Below are 22,010 nucleotides of genomic sequence, written 5' to 3' on the forward strand. Positions count from 1 at the left end.
CCAGGCCATTTTTTCAATCTCGGGAATCAGGGTGGAAAAATTATCATTCCCGAGATTCCCGGGATACCTGGGATTGGTTCCCTTCATTTGCAAACACCTGGCAGCAGTGTCCACAACACAACACCATTCATTATGTGCAAATTTCCATCCTCTGACAGGTTACTTTGCGATAATAACCAGGAATATTGCAATTAGTGATGAGCGGGTTCGGTTCCTCGGAATCCGAACCCCCCCCGAACTTCACCCATTTTACACGGGTCCGAGGCATACTCAGATACTCCAGTATTGCTCGGTTAACCCGAGCGCGCCCGAACGTCATCATCCCGCTGTCGGATTCTCACGAGATTCGGATTCTATATAAGGAGCCGCGCGTCGCCGCCATTTTTCACTCGTGCATTGGAAATGATAGTGAGAGGACGTGGCTGGCGTCCTCTCACTTTGTTTCAGAACTTTCAGGGGGCTGCAAATATCTTTATTCTGGGGACCAGCAGTATTATAGGAGGAATACAGTGCAGAGTTTTGCTGACCAGTGACCACCAGTATTATACGTTCTCTGCCTGAAAAACGCTCCATATCTGTGCTCAATGTGCTGCATATATCTGTGCTCACACTGCTTTATTGTGGGGACTGGGGACCAGCAGTATTATATAGGAGGAGTACAGTGCAGAGTTTTGCTGACCAGTGACCACCAGTATTATACGTTCTCTGCCTGAAAAACGCTCCATATCTGTGCTCAGTGTGCTGCATATATCTGTGCTCGCACTGCTTTATTGTGGGGACTGGGGACCAACAGTATTATATAGGAGGAGTACAGTGCAGAGTTTTGCTGATCAGTGACCACCAGTATTATACGTTCTCTGCCTGAAAAACGCTCCATATTTGTGCTCAGTGTGCTGCATATATCTGTGCTCACACTGCTTTATTGTGGGGACTGGGGACCAGCAGTATTATATAGGAGTACAGTGCAGAGTTTTGCTGACCAGTGACCACCAGTATTATACGTTCTCTGCCTGAAAAACGCTCCATATCTGTGCTGCATTGTAGTATATAGTAGGAGTACAGTGCATAATTTTGCTGACCACCAGTATATAATATATAGGAGTACGGTACAGTAGGCCACTGCTCTACCTACCTCTGTGTCGTCAAGTATACTATCCATCCATACTAGGGAGGCCAATCCCGGGATCGGGATCGGCGGGATCCCGGGATTTAGGCCCAAAAACGTCCGGGATTCAATCCCGGGATTGGAAGCTCCAATCCCGGGGATTGAGGGATCAGCGTTGAGCGTCCTCAGGACGCTCAGACGCTGCCTGGCTCTTTCCTCCTGTCTCCCCCTGCGCAGCGTGACCTGTGCCTGTGAGGTCACGCTGCACTGTCAGCACCCGCAGAGCCGGAAAGTACGGCGGGCTTCACCCGCCGCCTCGTCCCGGCTCCCCCTGCATTCACCCGCCGCCTCCTCACGGCTCCCCAGCGCTCACCCGCCAGCTCCCCAGCACTCACCCGCCGGCTCCCCTGCACTCACCCGCCAGATCCTCCTCACCCGCTACTTCTCTATGCAGGTTTGTAGTTTTTTTTATATGTCTGCAGGGCGAGTGGGGAGGAACGGGGCGACGGCCGGACACAGTGTAAAGCCAATCCCGGGATCCCGGGAATCCCGGGATTGACCATTTTTCAATCCCGATACCCGGGATTGAAAAAATGGCCCGGGATTGGCTTCCCTAATCCATACCTGTGGTGCATTTCAGTTTTGCACAGTTTGCTGACCACCAGTATATAATATATAGCAGTACGGTACAGTAGGCCACTGCTCTACCTACCTCTGTGTCATAAAGTATACTATCCATCCATACCTGTGGTGCATTTCAGTTGTGCGCAGTATATGTAGTAGTAGGCCATTGCTATTGATACTGGCATATAATTCCACACATTAAAAAATGGAGAACAAAAATGTGGAGGGTAAAATAGGAAAAGATCAAGATCCACTTCCACCTCGTGCTGAAGCTGCTGCCACTAGTCATGGCCGAGACGATGACATGCCATCAACGTCGTCTGCCAAGGCCGATGCCCAATGTCATAGAGAGCATGTGAAATCCAAAACACAAAAGTTCAGTAAAATGACCCAAAAATCAAAATTAAAAGCGTCTGAGGAGAAGCGTAAACTTGCCAATATGCCATTTACGACACGGAGTGGCAAGGAATGGCTGAGGCCCTGGCCTATGTTCATGGCTAGTGGTTCAGCTTCCCATGAGGATGGAAGCACTCATCGTCTCGCTAGAAAAATGAAAAGACTTAAGCTGGCAAAAGCACAGCAAAGAACTGTGCGTTCTTCTAAATCACAAATCCCCAAGGAGAGTCCAATTGTGTCGGCTGCGATGCCTGACCTTCCCAACACTGGACGGGAACAGGTGGAGCCTTCCAACATTTGCACGCCCCCTGCAAGTGCTGGAAGGAGCACCCGCAATCCAGTTCCTGATAGTCAAATTGAAGATGTCACTGTTGAAGTACACCAGGAGGAGGATATGGGTGTTGCTGGCGCTGAGGAGGAAATTGACAAGGAGGATTCTGATGGTGAGGTGGTTTGTTTAATTCAGGCACCCGGGGAGACACCTGTTGTCCGTGGGACGAATATGGCCATTGACATGCCTGGTCAAATTACAAAAAAAATCACCTCTCGGTGTGGAATTATTTTAACACAAATGCGGACAACAGGTGTCAAGCCGTGTGTTGCCTTTGTCAAGCTGTAATAAGTAGGGGTAAGGATGTTAACCACCTCGGAACATCCTCCCTTATACGTCACCTGCAGCGCATTCATCATAAGTCAGTGACAAGTTCAAAAACTTTGGATGACAGCGGAAGCAGTCCACTGACCACTAAATCCCTTCCTCTTGTAACCAAGCTCCTGCAAACCACACCACCAACTCCCTCAGTGTCAATTTCCTCCTTACACAGGAAAGCCAATAGTCCTGCAGCCTGCTGCAGGCCATGTCACTGTCAAGTCTGACGAGTCCTCTCCTGCCTGGGATTCCTCCGATGCATCCTTCAGTGTAACGCCTACTGCTGCTGGCGCTGCTGTTGTTGCTGCTGGGAGTCGATCGTCATCCCAGAGGGGAAGTCGGAAGACCACTTGTACTACTTCCAGTAAGCAATTGACTCTCCAACAGTCCTTTGCGAGGAAGATGAAATATCACAGCAGTCATCCTGCTGCAAAGCGGATAACTCAGGCCTTGGCAGCCTGGGCGGTGAGAAATGTGTTTCCGTTATCCACCGTTAATTCACAGGCAACTACAGACTTGATTGAGGTACTGTGTCCCCGGTACCAAATACCATCTAGGTTCCATTTCTCTAGGCAGGCGATACCGAAAATGTACACAGACCTCAGAAAAAGAGTCACCAGTGTCCTAAAAAATGCAGTTGTACCCAATGTCCACTTAACCACGGACATGTGGACAAGTGGAGCAGGGCAGACTCAGGACTATATGACTGTGACAGCCCACTGGGTAGATGTATTGCCTCCCGCAGCAAGAACAGCAGCGGCGGCACCAGTAGCAGCATCTCGCAAACGCCAACTCGTTCCTAGGCAGGCTACGCTTTGTATCACCGCTTTCCAGAAGAGGCACACAGCTGACAACCTCTTACGGAAACTGAGGAACATCATCGCAGAATGGCTTACCCAAAATGGACTCTCCTGGGGATTTGTGACATCGGACAACGCCACCAATATTGTGCGTGCATTACATCTGGGCAAATTCCAGCACGTCCCATGTTTTGCACATACATTGAATTTGGTGGTGCAGAATTATTTAAAAAACGACAGGGGCGTGCAAGAGATGCTGTCGGTGGCCCGAAGAATTGCGGGCCACTTTCGGCATTAAGCCACCGCGTGCCGAAGACTGGAGCACCAGCAAACAGTCCTGAACCTTCCCTGCCATCATCTGAAGCAAGAGGTGGTAACGAGGTGGAATTCAACCCTCTATATGCTTCAGAGGATGGAGGAGCAGCAAAAGGCCATTCAAGCCTATACATCTGTCAGGTCAGGTCATTCCCCTCATCAGGCTTTTGCAGAAGAAGCTGGAGACATTGAAGGAGGAGCTAAAACAGAGCGATTCTGCTAGGCATGTGGGACTTGTGGATGGAGCCCTTAATTCGCTTAACCAGGATTCACGGGTGGTCAATCTGTTGAAATCAGAGCACTACATTTTGGCCACCGTGCTCGATCCTAGATTTAAAACCTACGTTGGATCTCTCTTTCTGGCAGACACAAGTCTGCAGAGGTTCAAAGACCTGCTGGTGAGAAAATTGTCAAGTCAAGCGGAACGTGACCCGTCAACAGCTCCTCCTTCACATTCTCCCGCAACTGGGGGTGCGAAGAAAAGGCTAAGAATTCCGAGCCCACCCGCTGGCGGTGATGCAGGGCAGTCTGGAGCGAGTGCTGACATCTGGTCCGGACTGAAGGACCTGCCAGCGATTACTGACATGTTGTCTACTGTCACTGCATATGATTCTCTCACCATTGAAAGAATGGTGGAGGATTATATGAGTGACCGCATCCAAGTAGGCACGTCAGACAGTCCGTACGTATACTGGCAGGAAAAATAGGCAATTTGGAGGCCCTTGCAGAAACTGGCTTTATTTTACCTAAGTTGCTCACCCTCCAGTGTGTACTCCGAAAGAGTGTTTAGTGCAGCCGCTCACCTTGTCAGCAATCGGCGTACGAGGTTACTTCCAGAAAATGTGGAGAAGATGATGTTCATCAAAATTAATTATAATCAATTCCTCCGCGGAGACATTCACCAGCAATTGCCTCCAGAAAGTACACAGGGACCTGAGATGGTGGATTCCAGTGGGGACAAATTAATAATCTGTGAGGAGGGGGATGTACACAGTGAAAGGGGTGAGGAATCAGACGATGAGGAGGAGGTGGACATCTTGCCTCTGTAGAGCCAGTTTGTGCAAGGAGAGATTGATTGCTTCTTTTTTGGTGGGGGCCCAAACCAACCAGTCATTTCAGTCACAGTTGTGTGGCAGACCCTGTCGCTGAAATGATGGGTTTGTTAAAGTGTGCATGTCCTGTTTATTCAACATAAGGGTGGGTCGGAGGGCCCAAGGACAATTCCATCTTGCACCTCTTTTTTCTTTCATTTTTCTTTGCATCATGTGCTGTTTGGGGACTATTTTTTTGAAGTGCCATCCTGCCTGACACTGCAGTGCCACTCCTAGATGGGCCAGGTGTTTGTGTCGGCCACTTGTGTCGCTTAGCTTAGCCATCCAGCGACCTTGGTGCACCTCTTTTTTTCTTTGCATCATGTGCTGTTTGGGGACTATTTTTTTGAAGTGCCATCCTGTCTGACACTGCAGTGCCACTCCTAGATGGGCCAGGTGTTTGTGTCGGCCACTTGGGTCGCTTAGCTTAGTCACACAGCTACCTCATTGCGCCTCTTTTTTTCTTTGCATCATGTGCTGTTTGGGGACTATTTTTTTGAAGTGCCATCCTGTCTGACACTGCAGTGCCACTCCTAGATGGGCCAGGTGTTTGTGTCGGCCACTTGGGTCGCTTAGCTTAGTCACACAGCTACCTCATTGCGCCTCTTTTTTTCTTTGCATCATGTGCTGTTTGGGGACTATTTTTTTGAAGTGCCATCCTGTCTGACACTGCAGTGCCACTCCTAGATGGGCCAGGTGTTTGTGTCGGCCACTTGGGTCGCTTAGCTTAGTCACACAGCTACCTCATTGCGCCTCTTTTTTTCTTTGTATCATGTGCTGTTTGGGGACTATTTTTTTTAAGTGCCAGCCTGTCTGACACTGCAGTGCCACTCCTAGATGGGCCAGGTGTTTGTGTCGGCCACTTGGGTCGCTTAGCTTAGTCACACAGCTACCTCATTGCGCCTCTTTTTTTCTTTGCATCATGTGCTGTTTGGGGACTATTTTTTTGAAGTGCCATCCTGTCTGACACTGCAGTGCCACTCCTAGATGGGCCAGGTGTTTGTGTCGTCCACTTGGGTCGCTTAGCTTAGTCATCCAGCGACCTTGGTGCAAATTTTAGGACTAAAAATAATATTGTGAGGTGTGAGGTGTTCAGAATAGACTGGAAATGAGTGGAAATTATGGTTATTGAGGTTAATAATACTGTGGGATCAAAATGACCCCCAAATTCTATGATTTAAGCTGTTTTTGAGGGTTTTTTGTAAAAAACACCCAAATCCAAAACACACCCGAATCCGACAAAAAATTTTCAGGGAGGTTTTGCCAAAACGCGGCCGAATCCAAAACACGGCCGCGGAACCGAATCCAAAACCAAAACACAAAAAATGTCCGGTGCACATCACTAATTGCAATGGTGGCAACGCTGCCACTATTCAATAGCCATCTCTACTTATAATCACAATTATTAATGTAATAAAATGTTAGTGACATATGTAATAAAGATAACCCCAACGTGCCCTTGTGACTTTTTAACAAAGAAGTGAAGTTTAAAAAAGTTAAATTCTTGGCAAAAATATTAAAAGTTTAAGCGAAGGGACATTAAAGTAACAGTTGGCTGGATTTTGACACCACATTTACATTATTTGATAATGTCCTGGTGGACCTACCATCCTGCTTATGGTCACGCAGTGTCAGACTGGGGCATGAAGGGCCCACCAGGGAAATGCAATCACAGGGGCCCACTAAGGGATGTTGCCATATTCTGGAAGGGGTGTTGCCACGTGATCAGAGAGGAGTGGACAGCTATTATAGGAGCCACCTAGTATAGTATATAAAGAAAAAGAGCTCTACCTCACTGCCGACTTCAAGCTGTTGTGTATGTGCCTGGGTTACACTGGGAGAGAACAGTAGTATATGTGCCTGGGTTACACCAGGAGAGAGCAGAAGTATATGTGTCTGGGTTACACTGGGAGAGAACAGTAGTATGTGTGCCTGCGTTACACCAGGAGAGAGCAGTAGTATATGTGCCTGGGTTACACTGGGAGAGTACAGTAGTATATGTGCCTGGATTACACTGGGAGAGAACCGTAGTATATGTGCCTGGGTTACACCAGGAGAGAGCAGTAGTATATGTGCCTGGATTACACTGGGAGAGAACCGTAGTATATGTGCCTGGATTACACTGGGAGAGAACCGTAGTATATGTGCCTGGGTTACACCAGGAGAGAGCAGTAGTATATGTGCCTGGATTACACTGGGAGAGAACCGTAGTATATGTGCCTGGGTTACACCAGGAGAGAGCATTAGTATATGTGCCTGGATTACACTGGGAGAGAACCGTAGTATATGTGCCTGGGTTACACCAGGAGAGAGCAGTAGTATATGTGCCTGGATTACACTGGGAGAGAACCGTAGTATATGTGCCTGGGTTACACCAGAAGAGAGCAGTAGTATATGTGTCTGGGTTACACTGGGAGAGAACAATATATATGTGCCAGGGTTACACCAGGAGAGAGCAGTAGTATATGTGTCTGGGTTACACTGGGAGAGAACAGTAGTATATGTGCCTGGGTTACACCAGGAGAGAGCAGTAGTATATGTGCCTGGGTTACACTGGGAGAGAACAGTAGTATATGTGCCCGGGTTACACCAGGAGAGAGCAATAGTATATGTGCCTGGATTACACTGGGAGAGAACCGTAGTATATGTGCCTGGTTTACACCAGGAGAGAGCAGTAGTGTATGTGCCTGGATTACACCAGGAGAGAACAGTAGTATATGTGCCTGGGTTACACCAGGAGAGAGCAGTAGTATATGTGTCTGGGTTACACTAGGAGAGAACAGTAGTATGTGTGCATGCGTTACACCAGGAGAGAGCAGTAGTATATATGCCTGGATTACACTGGGAGAGAACCGTAGTATATGTGCCTGGGTTACACCAGGAGAGAGCAGTAGTATATGTGCCTGGATTACACCAGGAGAGAACAGTAGTATATGCGCCTGGATTACACTGGGAGAGAACAGTAGTATATGTGCCTGGATTACACCAGGAGAGAGCAGTAGTATATGTGCCTTGGTTACAGCTGGAGAGAACAGTAGTATATGCATCTGGGTCATACCGGGAGAGAGCAGTACTATACGCTCCTGGGTTACACCTGGAGAGAACAATAGTATATGTGCCTGAGTTACACCTGGAGAACAGTAGCAAATGTACCTGGGTTACACCAGGAGAGAACAGTAGTGTATGCGCCTGGGTTACACCAGGAGAGAACAGTAGTATACGCACCTGGGTTACACCGGGAGAGAACAGTAATATACACACCTGGGTTACACCAGGAGAGAGCAATAGAGTTAGCAGTAGTATACGTTCCTGGGTTACACCAGGAAAGAACAGTAGTATACGCGCCTGGGTTACACTGGGAGAAAACAGTAGATACAAGTAATGACCCCAGTAGTGTCAGATATACATAATGACCCAGTATAGTGCCAGATACACAGATGACCCCCAGTAGTGCAGTGCCAGATACACATATGCTCCCAGTAGTGCAGTGACAGATACACATATGCCCCAGTAGTGCCAGATACACATACACCCCTAGCAGTGCCAGATACACATACGCCCCCACAAGTGCCAGATACACATACGCCCCCACAAGTGCCAGATACACATATGCCCCAGCAGTGCCAGATACACATACACCCCCAGCAGTGCCAGATACACATACACCCCCAGCAGTGCCAGATACACATACACCCCCAGCAGTGCCAGATACACATATGCCCCCAGCAGTGCCAGATACACATACGCCCCCAGCTGTGCAGTGTCAGATACACATATGCTGACCCCAGCAGTGCCAGATATACATGTGCAACCCCCAGCAGTGCCAGATACACATATGATGCCCCCAGCAGTGCTAGATACACATATGACCCCACAATGCCAGATACACATATGCTGCCCCCAGCAGTGCCAGATACACATCTGACACATGCCCCCACAGTGCCAAATACACATATGCTGCCCCCAGAAGTGCCAGATTCACAGTGCTGCTCACCGGCGCCGCCTGGGCTCTGCTGCCGCTCCCGCTGCCTACTGCTCCATCTGAGGGCTGGGGATAAGAGCACAGCGCGCGCCTTTCCTCCCCTCAGTCCGACTCTGTACAGTCACCGCCCCGGGATCACTTGTTGCTCCCCGTGACTGAGGGACGAGGAGAAGAGCGTGAGCCTTTCCTTCCCTCAGTCTGACTCTGACCGCAGATGTTCCTGGGATTCTCTAAGCACCGTTGGCCTAGTTATGCTGAGTTGCCTGCACCCCAAATCGCAGGTGTAAAATGTGTACAATAAAAATAACACAATTGCTGTCATATGCAAAGTTGCAAATACTACAAGGTTCATGCAGGGCAGCACCAGTTGGTTATGCTCCTGGTATGTGCCAGGCATCTATCTGATTGCCTGGCTTATGTAGGGCCCTCAAGAGTCCCACCCCCTCTGGAAAGAAATAAAAAAATACTATTGCGGTGCGCCACACTTTACAGGGAGACATTTGTCCCCAGCTACGCTATGTTACTCTTTACTTCTGTAGCTGGCACACTACTGCATAAATTCCCTGTAGCCTGTGGATTAAGACCATGCTCAAACCAATATACTACAGTTATGAACCATATGCCATTCTCACATACCCTCTAAAATCAGGTTTTACTCGTGCTACTAAGTACTTACCAAATATTCACCCCCTCACATATATTGGTGCCCATACACTTGTGAGATATTAGGTGCTATCCTTCGATTTCAACAGAGGCCGCTCCCACTCTGCGGTGACGTGCCCATCACGTGATTACCATGAGATCTATCGCATGGTAATCACTTTGACAGTTCAGGTGCGATTTCATCGCACCTGAACTGCCGGTGCGATGCCCCGCAATGTTGCGTCGTGGGGCATCACACAAGTGTATGGGTACCATATCACTCAACGCCGCCACCTGGGTTCACCTGCTGCTCCCGAGTCCGACACTTGTTGGCCCCACCCTCCTACAAAAGAGGGCATGGCTAATACTCGGCAGGGCCTACAAGTGAGTTCACTGGCTCCCCGGTGGCCCAGTCCGAGCCTGTGGTCATGCAAAGTATTGTTACAGGATATTTCTAGGAAAGGGCATTGACCAATGAAGGTTAGCAAGCATCACTGGTTTGCCACTGATGGACAATGGTTTTGCCATCAACGGTGGAGGTCTGATGGTTCTCCGCCATCAATGGCAGATAGTGTGGCAATATTTTGTTTACCCCCAGAGCAGGGGTAACAGAGCATAGCTCTTCCCCTAACATGCCGCTTAGCTGCTGCTCTCTCTTCCCTGATTGTGCCGTCACTCACCGGGTCTCCAAACAGTGCCTGCCTGTTTCCCGGCAATGGTTTCTTGCCAACGATGAGAAGCACCAATGGCACAATCAATATTAAACTATTCAATAGCCATCCCAAGGCAGTTCCCAAAGGTGGAAAGGGTATATGTCCCGACGTATACGCTAGGCATTTAAATAGGTGTGTTTTTACACAACACAACACAACACACCACACTGAGGGCCTGATTTATAGGTGCACGCTAAGCCGATGTGTGTGCAATTTTGTTTTACTGCGCATGTATCTGGTTAGCACTGCGCATGTACTGCAATTGGTTACCGATAGTGGCTGCAGAGTGAATTTAGATGCAGTGGGGGCATTCAGATGCAATTGCGATTTTCAGCATTTTGGACCCGTTCTGCAAGGGATGACTTGCTCGGTGTCGCCCCTTGGTGGGTGCTTTGATCCAACGCAGCTCAAGTCACCACTGCAGCAGGAGGCATCTGCATGTACTAACTAGATGCTTCCTGCTGCATTTACATACAGCAAATCCAACCGGACCTGAATGACCCCCCATGATTGTGCATTCGTGGAAGGTAACAGGGGGTTCTTAGTCAAATGCAGGAGCATCACGACCATTTCAGGTGTGCCGCATCCAGCGACTGCATCTATGCATGCAGTTCAACTGGCCCCCAGCGGCTTAGTTCCACCAGAGTCATTCTGAGCAACTGTAGTATTGGAAGTAGGAAGTTAAATGGTGTGACTGATGTTGCCATGGCAGATAAGAGACGCAGCCGGTAGGCGTGTCTATACAGATTACATCGGCTGTGGCATTAGCATATTTTACAGTACCGCTGCGTGTGAATACTCAGTTGCGAAAGCAATAGCGTCCACTCTGAATCAGACCCTGAGTCCTAGAAAGAGAAAAGAGACACATAGGTGTCAGCAATAAAAAGACAAATTTGAAAGATTTGACAATGGGAGATTGGAGAAAAGGAAACATTCGTACAGTGACTACATCCCAGAGATTTCTCGGTTCCTGAATTAAAAGAACAAAAAACCATCAGTGTGGGCAGTAAAAGTGCAGGATGGGATGAATAATTTCCTGTGATGAATCCTCATGAGCGTTGGGTTAACAAGATCTTGTGGCGGCCGCTGATTCCCCTCCGAGTCGGCATCTGTACTATCAACTCTCACATCTGTTGAGTGGCTCCCAAGAAGGACACAGATTATCATCTCCAAATGAATAGTATTCAGGGTCTCTTCACCATTTGTGACACCACACAGTCCCCTCCTCCTGTGATAGCAATCTCCAATATTTCCCAATTAAATGGAGCACTCAATATATAAAGAAACAATTGTACGGCCTTGGTGTGAGAGAGACAGGTAATGGAGGCTGACACCACAAAGAGGAGCTAATTGAAAGGAATGGAGGTACGTGACAGGGCAGCGGGATCACGCTGACAGTCACAACAACACTCACCCAGATTGCAGTGAAGGTTACTGATGAAGGTGGAATTTGCTGCTGATCAGAGATATCTACCTAACTATACAATACGTATATGTGCTCATTAACTGTAAATGGTATAATATGTTTCTGCAGATATGTCCTAGTTTCTTGTTGTTATCATGCATAGATCTTATTATACCTTTGTGTTAGTCCTCCTCATATTACCTCATAAAATGTGTATTTTGTGTAGAATTCCCATTTATTCCCATTACTACACATACAATTTCTTTCTTTTATTTTCCTATTATTCCATCTATATTCTACCTGTTTCATACTCATCCCATTACTCTGTTATCCCTTCCTATAACTATTCATATTACATCACTTGTTATCCCTTCCTTATAGATTCTCTTGTTATGCCATATAACATATCCCTATGACAACTCCTAATATTCTATATAAACCGTGACAATCGCTCCTATTGCTCATTATAACACCATGTAATTCCTCCTGTTATGCTACACACTATAGGCATAATACAGGGGTGTATGGAAATCAGCTATATGTGTCCCTGAATTGTGTGTATGGAAACAAAGTGCATATTCATCACATGCAGAGCTGTAGGAATATAGTGGTGCTACCGCCTCTATGTGTGATCTTGGTGTGATATTAGCCATCATCATCAGTGCATACTCCTACCAGCACAATAAAAGATGCAAAAGACACGCCTCCAAAGTGCGCACGTGCCCCAGCCCAATACTGGATACAAGAGACACACCTCCAAAGTGTGCACGTGTGTCACATCCCAATACTGGATGCAATAAAAGCACCTCCAAAGTGCTCATGTGCCCCAGTCCAATACTGGATGCAAAAGACACACCTCCAAAGTCCAATACTGGATGCAAAAGACACGCCTCCAATGTGCGCATGTGCCCTAGCCCAATACTGGATGCAGAAGACACACCTCCAAAGTACAATACTGGATGCAAAAGACACACCTCCAAAGTCCAATACTGGATGCAAAAGACACGCCTCCAATGTGCGCATGTGCCCTAACCCAATACTGGATGCAGAAGACAGGCACCCAAAGTACACACATGCCTTAGCCCTATATTTGTGCAAAAGACACGCCTCAAAAGTGCGCACATGCCCCAGCCCTGGTAGGCTACCGAAAATCGTGTGGCATTCTCAGCCACCAAGAAAAGAAAGCAAGTCTTCTGATACTGGCCAAACAACCCCCCCTCCCCCTCCCCCTCCCCATGCCCCCCTCTTTCCCTCTCATCTGCCTGCTTGCTATGCGAAAGTGGGTGGGGCGATGATACGATTTGCGCTGAATTGCGCCATCCTAGCCATGCCACTGCACCGCCAATTTATACCGATGACCCCCCTCCTGTTGAGCCAACCAGGGCAGCCAGAAAGTTGGCAAGTATGGTTCTACCAAACTGCACCTATATCTCCTATGAGTCCATAGAAACCAACACTGTAGCATTATAGTACTCTACATAACCAGTCCCTAATAGAACTTCATATAATCTCTGCCTATTACACTGTGTATTTCCTACCTGCAACTAATTTCTTTACTCCTTATAACTTCCTTTTAACTCTGTCCTTTTCCCCTTAACCTAACCCTAAAATTGACCTATAATTTACTTGTGTGCCTCTTGATTAGGTTTCTCCGTCCTGTCACTGGTGGACCAGATGGCCCTTCTGCAAAGCGCATGGATGGAAGTCTTGGTCCTGGGCATCGTCTATCGCTCTTTACAGATGAACGATGAGCTGGCAGTGGCAGAAAACTTCCTTTTGGGCAGGGAACAGTGCCGCAGCTCTGGCCTCCTGAACCTTCATTCTGTCCTCCTACAGCTGGTCAGGAAATATCGAAAGACAAAGTTGGACAAGGAGGAATTTGTCACTCTGAAAGCAATGGCTCTCGCCAACTCAGGTACTGGGCATCACGTCTGGCCAGGGGTGTAGCCAGAACTTTGGGGACCACCATAGCCAGATTAAGGGGGACACACAGGGCATACTGTACCCCGGGCCCCCCTGTGTCAGGGCCCCCTCGGCCAAAGCACACTAGCTTTCCCTCTTAATGCGAGAGCCAGCATGTGAGCAGGACAGTATGCAGTGCAGGCAGAGACACAGGAATATCATGTTTAATGAGCTACCGATGGAGTTTTTTGACCAGAGGAGAGATAGGAGGGTGGAGAGAGCTGTAAGTGACACAGGGATCCCAGCTTCTCCTCCTCCCTGCTTAGGTGTCTGAGTCCTGTGTAAACTTTGATGCAACTAAACCATTTGGGTCTAGAGATAGAGACACACACTGAGTCCTCCTGAGTCCTGTCCCAGTGTGTAAGTAGTACAGATGCTAATCTTGCATGTGACAAGATAAATTATTTTATTTTTCTATGTGTATTTTACGGTTGTCTAAGTTGTCTTTGTTCTACTACAAGAACATTTTATAAAATTGTTGTCTCTCAATTAGGTGGAGCTACTGTATAAACGGTACCCAGGCATTATTAAACTATTAATTTAAAACTAATATACACCTTTGGTTTAAATTTAATATACACAATCTATACCTCCCACCATGACCCATTCCAGGAGGGACAACATGCTCTCTACCTGGACTTCCTTCTTAATTTATGATTGCAAACACCTGTGATGAAGTACCTTCTTATCAATTATATAGTTCAATACAGGTGATGCCAATCATATATGAAGAGGGAAATCCAGGTATAGAGCATTTTGTCCCTCCTGAAATTGGACATGTTGGAAGGTATGCACAAACTATAATACATCCCCCACCTTCCACCGGGACCCCCCTGTCTTAAGTGCCCCGGGCACCCCCAAGGCTAAATCCGGCCCTGGGGACCCCAAAGCAACATTTTCAACTATATGAGTCAGGGGCCTGCTATGTCTTCGGACCTTATATCCATGGCACCCACTGTAGCTACACTACCATGCATCTGCCTCTCCCTTTTACCCAACACATTGTTTTAATAATTACATTAATAAAATTCACACTCTAGTTATCCATCTATCTTCTCATTCCACCAGTAGAGTAGCACTACTATGACTTCATGCAGGAGCTGGACCCACAGTAGGCTACTGAAACTACTCTATAAAGTAATAATTACAGTGAGTGGATTAAAAATTGGTTGAATGAGGGACACCAGCCATATAGAAAGCACGGTCATATACACACTCATGCATTAATTAAGCAAATAATATTCAGGCATGATTAGGGTCATGTGTAAGAATGGTGGTCTGCCCTGATTGAATGTAATTATGGCTATCATGGCTGTAAAAAGAGACCTCTGCAACTTTGAAAGGTGGGTGTCTGCTGGGGCGCTTTCGCAGGAAGTTCAATGACTACAACTGCTCAACCTGATGATGTCTTTCTGACAGTGCCTAAGTGGATGTCAGCCTGGAAATCCGAGAGGAAAACGTCACCAGCAAATGGCAACAGCTGGTGCAAGTACAAACTCCTGGATTATGATATCCATTCATTGACTCAGGGGCGTATCTAGAGAGGAGGGGCCCCATGTGCAGTCTCCGGGTGTGGGCCCCCTCCTCTCCCGTCCCATAGCCGGCAGCAGCGCTGTTAGCGCTCTGTCTGAGAGCTAGAGACTCTGGCACAGTGCCAGAGTCTACAGCGCATGCGCAAGTGTCTAAAAAACTGGCGTGGCAGCCATTTTTTTCGGAGACCTGCGCATGCACTGTAGACTCTGGCACTGTGCCAGAGTCTCTAGTGCTCAGACAGAGTGCTAACAGCACTGCTGCGGCTGCTGACTACGGGACTCGGTAGAGGAGGGGACCAACACCCGGACACCAGAAAGGTAAGTATATAGAAGAAATGGGTGCAGCGTGTGCCCTATGGACCCAGGGACCTATGTTCACCGCACACACTGCACCCATTATAGATACGCCACTGCATTGATGAGCCTAATGTGGAGAAACTATTTCTGCAAAGAGAAATAGTCCCACAATGTCATAGGGCAAATTTTCCTGACATTGGTTGGGTGCAGAATGATATTCTGGTGCTGAATGCTCCTATGTTGCATTTATTTCTTGATGGGAACGGTATCTTCCAAGATACGAGATAGGAGCACTGCTAGCTAGTGATTAGATGAGCATTATACTGATGTAATATACTCGTCATAGTCTTCAGAGTCACCAGATCTGAACCCAATGGAATGTTTATGGGAGATTCTAGAACAATTCCGGAGAAAGTGTATTCTACAGTCATTTGAGTAACTTTATTCTGGGAGACTGGTGCAGCATCCCTGCAATACAATTTCACTCATAGACTCAATACCGTGTCACATTCAGACTGGATGTGTCTGGTAGGACAACAATCTATTAGAATGTATATTGGTATCTCCATTTTGTGACAACTACCTGTAGCCAGAGGTATTAGGCCGAGTTGTAGGAGTTACATAACAAATGGCCTTGCAGGATTTCATTAAACGTCTGCCGTTTTGGAAAGTTCACAGTGGGTTCTAGTGTTGTATAATGTGTTGTTTTTTTAATATTGATGTGATACCTCATTTGTTTTGTCCTTCATGTGATTTATGCCTTTGTAGTGGATACGGCATTTAATGCTTACTTCGTTGGCATTTGGGTGTGCTGATGGGAAACATTATCTCTAAGATTGATGTTTTCAGATGTGACGCATTAATGTAAGATACACTATTCACTGCCGTTCTGTTAGAAAGTACACAATTACCTCCCCGATGTACTAGACAGACTAAGGTCTTCCAATGTCTTGAGAATAGTGCCATATAGGGATCTGGTAGAGGTAGAAAAAAGCAGAGGATGCAGTCACCTGAGCTTATCCTGTTTCTATGTAGAATTCTGTACCTCCCAACTCACCCAATTTTAGTACTGATCAGGGCACCTGTTATGATTCCCGTACTCCAGACCAGAGGTGATCTTATGGCAGAGGTCTGAGTACTGGGAAGATATGCTGGTTGTGGGAGCAGGAGAGCCTAGTAACCCCTGGCGCCCTAACTCCGTTGTCTCGCCCGTGTTATCAGAAATCCCCTGCGAGACTATGGTTGCTTGAGCCCATGGCAGCCGCGTTCGAAGGGCGGATTATGTCTGCCCAACCCCGATGCCCCCGCAGGTCTTAATGGGAGACAAAGGGAAATCCGAGACAGGGTGATAACAAGGGGCCCTCTGACTAAGCAACCAGGCCAGGGGTTACAAGCTAACTAACTTAAACCAAAGGTATGTGCGGACTAGCCGCCAGGGAAAAGGACAACCAAAGATCCACTGATCCGTTACTCCTATCCAGCACCGCTGGATACCAGAGTGGATCTGTGGGAGCGGAATCCTCCGCAAAAGCTCCAGAACACAAATAAACTAAATAATAAACAGTAAGCGGACAAGCCGCAACACACGGCTGCGCCGCGACTCACGAACACCACAGGATGTTAAAGGTGCTCGGTCAGACTCCAGGAATAGATGACAAACTTCCGAGTACAGGATCACTGAGGACAGGAACAACCGGATTGAGCAGGACTGGAAACTCTCTGTAGCTGACACAGGCAAACAGGAAGCTATCACCGGCGTCTGTAAGAAGTCCTGAGAGTGCCTTTATTCAGGAACCCTCCAATCAGGATCCAGACAAGGTAATCTCAGGTAATGCCGTGCAGCTTGCATGCTGCACGGCCAGCACACCAAAATATAATTAGAACAGACCCAGCAACGGGGAACGCGGCCGAACGTGGCGTCCCCGTTGCTAAGGTCAGAGCGGCTCCGTGCGCCCGGCGTCTAGCGTTGCCAGGGAGCCGGCGGCTGTACGCGCACGGCGTCCCTGGTTGCTAGGCGCCGGGCCGCACCGACGAGCGGACCCCGGCGCCTAACAGTACCCCCCCCTTGAGGAGGGGTCAAGGAACCCCTAAAGCCAGGTTTCTGAGGAAATTCTCGAAAAAATGCCCTTTTGAGCCTCGGGGCATGAAGATCCTCATCCAGGACCCAAGACCTTTCCTCTGGCCCATAACCTCTCCAATGTACCAAAAAATAAAGCCGACCCCGGGACAGCTTGGAATCGAGAACCTTCTCCACCAAGAACTCCTGCTGACCCTGTACATTTATTGGTGATCTCCCCTGAGATATTTTACGAGGAAATCTACTAGACGAAACATATGGTTTCAGCAATGAGCAATGGAAGGTATTTCCGATCCGCAAAGTTTTTGGTAAACGTAACCGGAAAGCAACTGGATTGACTTTTTTGATAATGTGAAATGGTCCAATAAATCTAGGACCCAATCTGGCTGAGGTTTGTCGAAGTTTAATGTTGCGAGTCGACAACCACACCCTGTCTCCTACTTTAAAAGTGCACGGCCGCCGGAGCCTGTCAGAAATTTTTTTTCCCCGGAATGCTGCTTTTCTGAGAGCCAGGTGCACTTTTCTCCAAATAAGTTTAAGATGAGAGGTCAGGGCCAGAGAGGAGACAGAGGAATGTTGAAAAAATGAATTAGCTCTGGGGTGAAAACCAAAAACTGCAAAAAATGGAGACACATTGGTGGAGGAATGACAGGCATTATTATAAGCAAACTCCGCCAATGGAAGAAACTCAGACCAGTCATTTTGGAGTTTGGCCGAGTACAAACGCAAATATTGTTTTAGAGATTGGTTAACTCGCTCAGTCTGCCCATTGGATTGGGGATGATAGCCGGACGTTAAAGATAATTTCATCTTTAACGAAGCACAAAAAGACTTCCAAAATTGTGCAATGAATTGTGGACCCCGATCAGAAACAATATCAGTGGGTAAGCCATGGAGTCTGAAAACATGGCGGAGGAACAAGACTGCCAATCCCTGGGCAGATGGCAATCGGGGAAGAGCAATGAAATGGGCCATTTTGCTAAAACGGTCCACTACCACCCATATGACTCGGCATCCGGCTGACAGAGGGAGGTCCACCACAAAATCCATGGAGATATGCGACCATGGCCTAAGAGGAACATTCAAGGGCATAAGTTGACCTATAGGCAAAGAACGGGGAACTTTATGCTGTGCACAGACCTGACACGAAAAAACAAACTCTTTAATGTCTTTGGAAAGACCAGGCCACCATACTGAGCGGGAGACTAATTCCAAAGTCTTAGCGATTCCCGGATGCCCGGCAACCTTGCTATCATGAAACTCCGTCAAAACAGTTGCTCTCAAAAACTCAGGGACAAAAAGACGACCAGCAGGAGTATTTCCAGGAGCTTGATGTTGAAGCAGCTTTAACTGGGTAAATACATCCTGTGTGAGGCCTGCCCGAATGACTGAAGACGGAAGTATGGGAGTAACAGGACTGTTGTCTTGAACTGGAAGAAAACTGCGTGACAGGGCATCTGCCTTAGTATTCTTGGAACCTGGCCTGAAGGTGATAATGAATTTGAAACGAGTAAAAAATAAAGCCCAACGAGCCTGCCGGGCATTCAGTCGTTTAGCTGATTCAATGTATTGAAGATTTTTGTGATCAGTCAAAACTGAAATGGTATGAGTCGCTCCTTCAAGCCAATGCCTCCACTCCTCGAAAGCCCATTTAATAGCCAGCAATTCCCGGTTACCAACATCGTAGTTGGATTCTGCAGATGAGAATTTCCTGGACATAAAGGCACAAGGATGTAATTCAAGGGAATCCGGATCCTTCTGAGAAAGGATAGCCCCTACTCCAACCTCCGAGGCATCAACCTCAACAATGAAAGGCAATTCTGGGTTGGGATGTCTAAGGACAGGGGCTGAGACAAAGGCTTGTTTCAAGGCCTGAAAAGATAACTCAGCTTCACGTGACCAATTGGTAGGATCTGCTCCCTTCTTAGTCAGTGCCACAATGGGAGCAACTAGGTCAGAGAAAGAGTGAATAAATCTTCTATAGTAGTTCGCAAACCCTAAAAAGCGCTGAATTGCTTTTAAGTTGGTGGGTTGCGCCCAACTAAGGATGGCTTGGAGCTTCTTTGGTTCCATACGGAATCCCCGAGGGGAAATAATGTACCCTAAAAAGGATACCTCCGTGACATGAAATTCACACTTCTCCAGCTTGGCATATAGGTGATTTTCACGTAATTTCTTTAGAACCTGACGCACCTGGGTAACATGTTGTTCTACAGAGTCAGAATATATCAAAATATCGTCTAAGTAGACTACAACGAATCTTCCAAGAAATTCACGGAGCACATCGTTAATGAGATCCTGGAAAACTGCCGGAGCGTTAGACAGGCCAAATGGCATAACCAGATACTCATAGTGGCCTGACTGAGTACTGAGTGCCGTTTTCCACTCATCCCCTGACTTGATTCTGATGAGGTTATATGCTCCTCTCAGGTCAATCTTAGAAAAAATCACAGCCGAACGTAGCTGATCAAAGAGGACAGAGATCAGCGGCAGAGGGTAAGTATTCTTTACTGAGATTTTATTCAAAGCTCTAAAGTCAATGCAGGGTCTGAGTGAACCATCCTTCTTCTCTACGAAGAAGAAACCTGCACTTAAAGGGGATTTAGATGGCCTGATAAATCCTTTCCCAAGGCTTTCTTTCACATACTCATTCATGGCCACAGTTTCAGGACCAGACAATGCATATAACCTTCCTTTAGGCAACGTGGCACCAGGAATTAGCTCAATGGCACAATCATAAGGCCTATGGGGAGGCAGAATATCCGCATTGCCCTTGGAAAATACATCAACAAAATCCTGGTATTCCCCAGGAATGGGTGCGGGAACGGCGGCAGCTACTCGGATAGGAAGCGTAATACATTCTTTATTACAGATGGTACCCCATTGTAAGATCTCCCCCGACTGCCAATCAATGATGGGATTATGAAAGGCCAGCCAAGGGTGACCCAGAACCACAGGAACTGCTGGACAATGGGTAAGGAAAAACTCAATCTTTTCAGAATGCAGAGCTCCTACCGAGAGTAAAACAGGAGGTGTGCATAGAGAAATAACCCCATTGGACAAGGGACTCCCATCTAAACCATGCATGGTGACACACCTACCCAAGGTTAACTGAGGAATACCTAAGGCCTTGGCCCAAGTTAAATCCATAAAGTTCCCTGCAGCTCCACTGTCCACAAAAGCAGAGACCGAGGAACAGAGGCTGCCAAAGGAAACTTTAGCAGGAACTAACAGTGAATTATTTGAGGAGATAAGCTGCAGACCAAAGTGAACCCCCTCACAACTCACTTGGTCAGGAAGTTTCCCGACTTGTTCGGACAACTACGGGCAAAATGTCCCTTACCTCCACAGTATAAACAAAGACCAGAATTTTGCCTCCTGGTTCTTTCTTCAGGAGACAATTTGGAAAGACCTATCTGCATAGGCTCCTCCATGTCTACAGGAATGGAAAGAACACAAGGAGTAGACCCGACAGATGCCCCTTTTTCAGCCCTCCGCTCTCTGAGCCGACGATCTATCTTAATAGAGAGCTCCATGAGTTTATCGAGAGTCTCAGGAGCGGGATACTGAAGGAGACTGTCTTTTATAGATTCAGATAAGCCGAGGCGAAACTGACTGCGTAGGGCTGGGTCATTCCATCCACAGTCGTTCGACCAACGGCGAAACTCCGTACAATAACTCTCTGCGGGATTCCTACCCTGTCTAAGAGCACGCAACTGACTCTCAGCGGACGCCTCTCTATCAGGGTCGTCATACAATAGCCCTAAATATTTTAAAAAGGCGTCTACAGACGATAAGGCCGGATCGTCTGTCTTTAAACCAAAAGCCCAGGTCTGAGGATCCCCCTGAAGCAGAGAAATAATAATTCCAACCCGCTGAGCCTCCGTACCTGAGGAGACTGGTCTTAAACGAAAATAAAGTTTACAAGACTCTTTAAAATTAAAAAACTGTTTTCTATCCCCAGAAAAACGGTCAGGCAGATGCATTTTTGGTTCAGGGATGACCCTCGGGGAAGTCCGTAACAGATCTTCCTGTGACCTCACCCGGAGGGACAGATCCTGAACCATCTGAGTAAGTTCTTGAATCTGACTAACTAGAAGCTGGCCAGGATTTGGCCCAACACCGGCGGGATTCATGAGGCCGACAAAATCTCCCAACTGAATAAGTGAAAAAAAAGATTAACTCCTGTTAATTTAAATTTTTTCTTTTGTCTGGCCGGTGATAATGTTATGATTCCCGTACTCCAGACCAGAGGTGATCTTATGGCAGAGGTCTGAGTACTGGGAAGATATGCTGGTTGTGGGAGCAGGAGAGCCTAGTAACCCCTGGCGCCCTAACTCCGTTGTCTCGCCCGTGTTATCAGAAATCCCCTGCGAGACTATGGTTGCTTGAGCCCATGGCAGCCGCGTTCGAAGGGCGG

General features: G+C 47.5%; 1 protein-coding gene across 1 annotated transcript in view; it reads left to right on the forward strand.

Annotated features, from left to right (window-relative positions):
• The window catches only part of LOC134949874 (estrogen-related receptor gamma-like), a 103,444-nt gene that overhangs the window by 64,685 nt on the left and 16,749 nt on the right, over positions 1-22,010 (forward strand). The window contains exon 7 of the mRNA XM_063938575.1: positions 13,368-13,637. Within this exon, the coding sequence (XP_063794645.1) occupies positions 13,368-13,637 (270 nt within the window). The remainder of the gene's footprint in view (positions 1-13,367; positions 13,638-22,010) is intronic.

Source organism: Pseudophryne corroboree, chromosome 8 (assembly GCF_028390025.1).
Source record: "Pseudophryne corroboree isolate aPseCor3 chromosome 8, aPseCor3.hap2, whole genome shotgun sequence".
NCBI classification, from domain to species: domain Eukaryota; kingdom Metazoa; phylum Chordata; class Amphibia; order Anura; family Myobatrachidae; genus Pseudophryne; species Pseudophryne corroboree.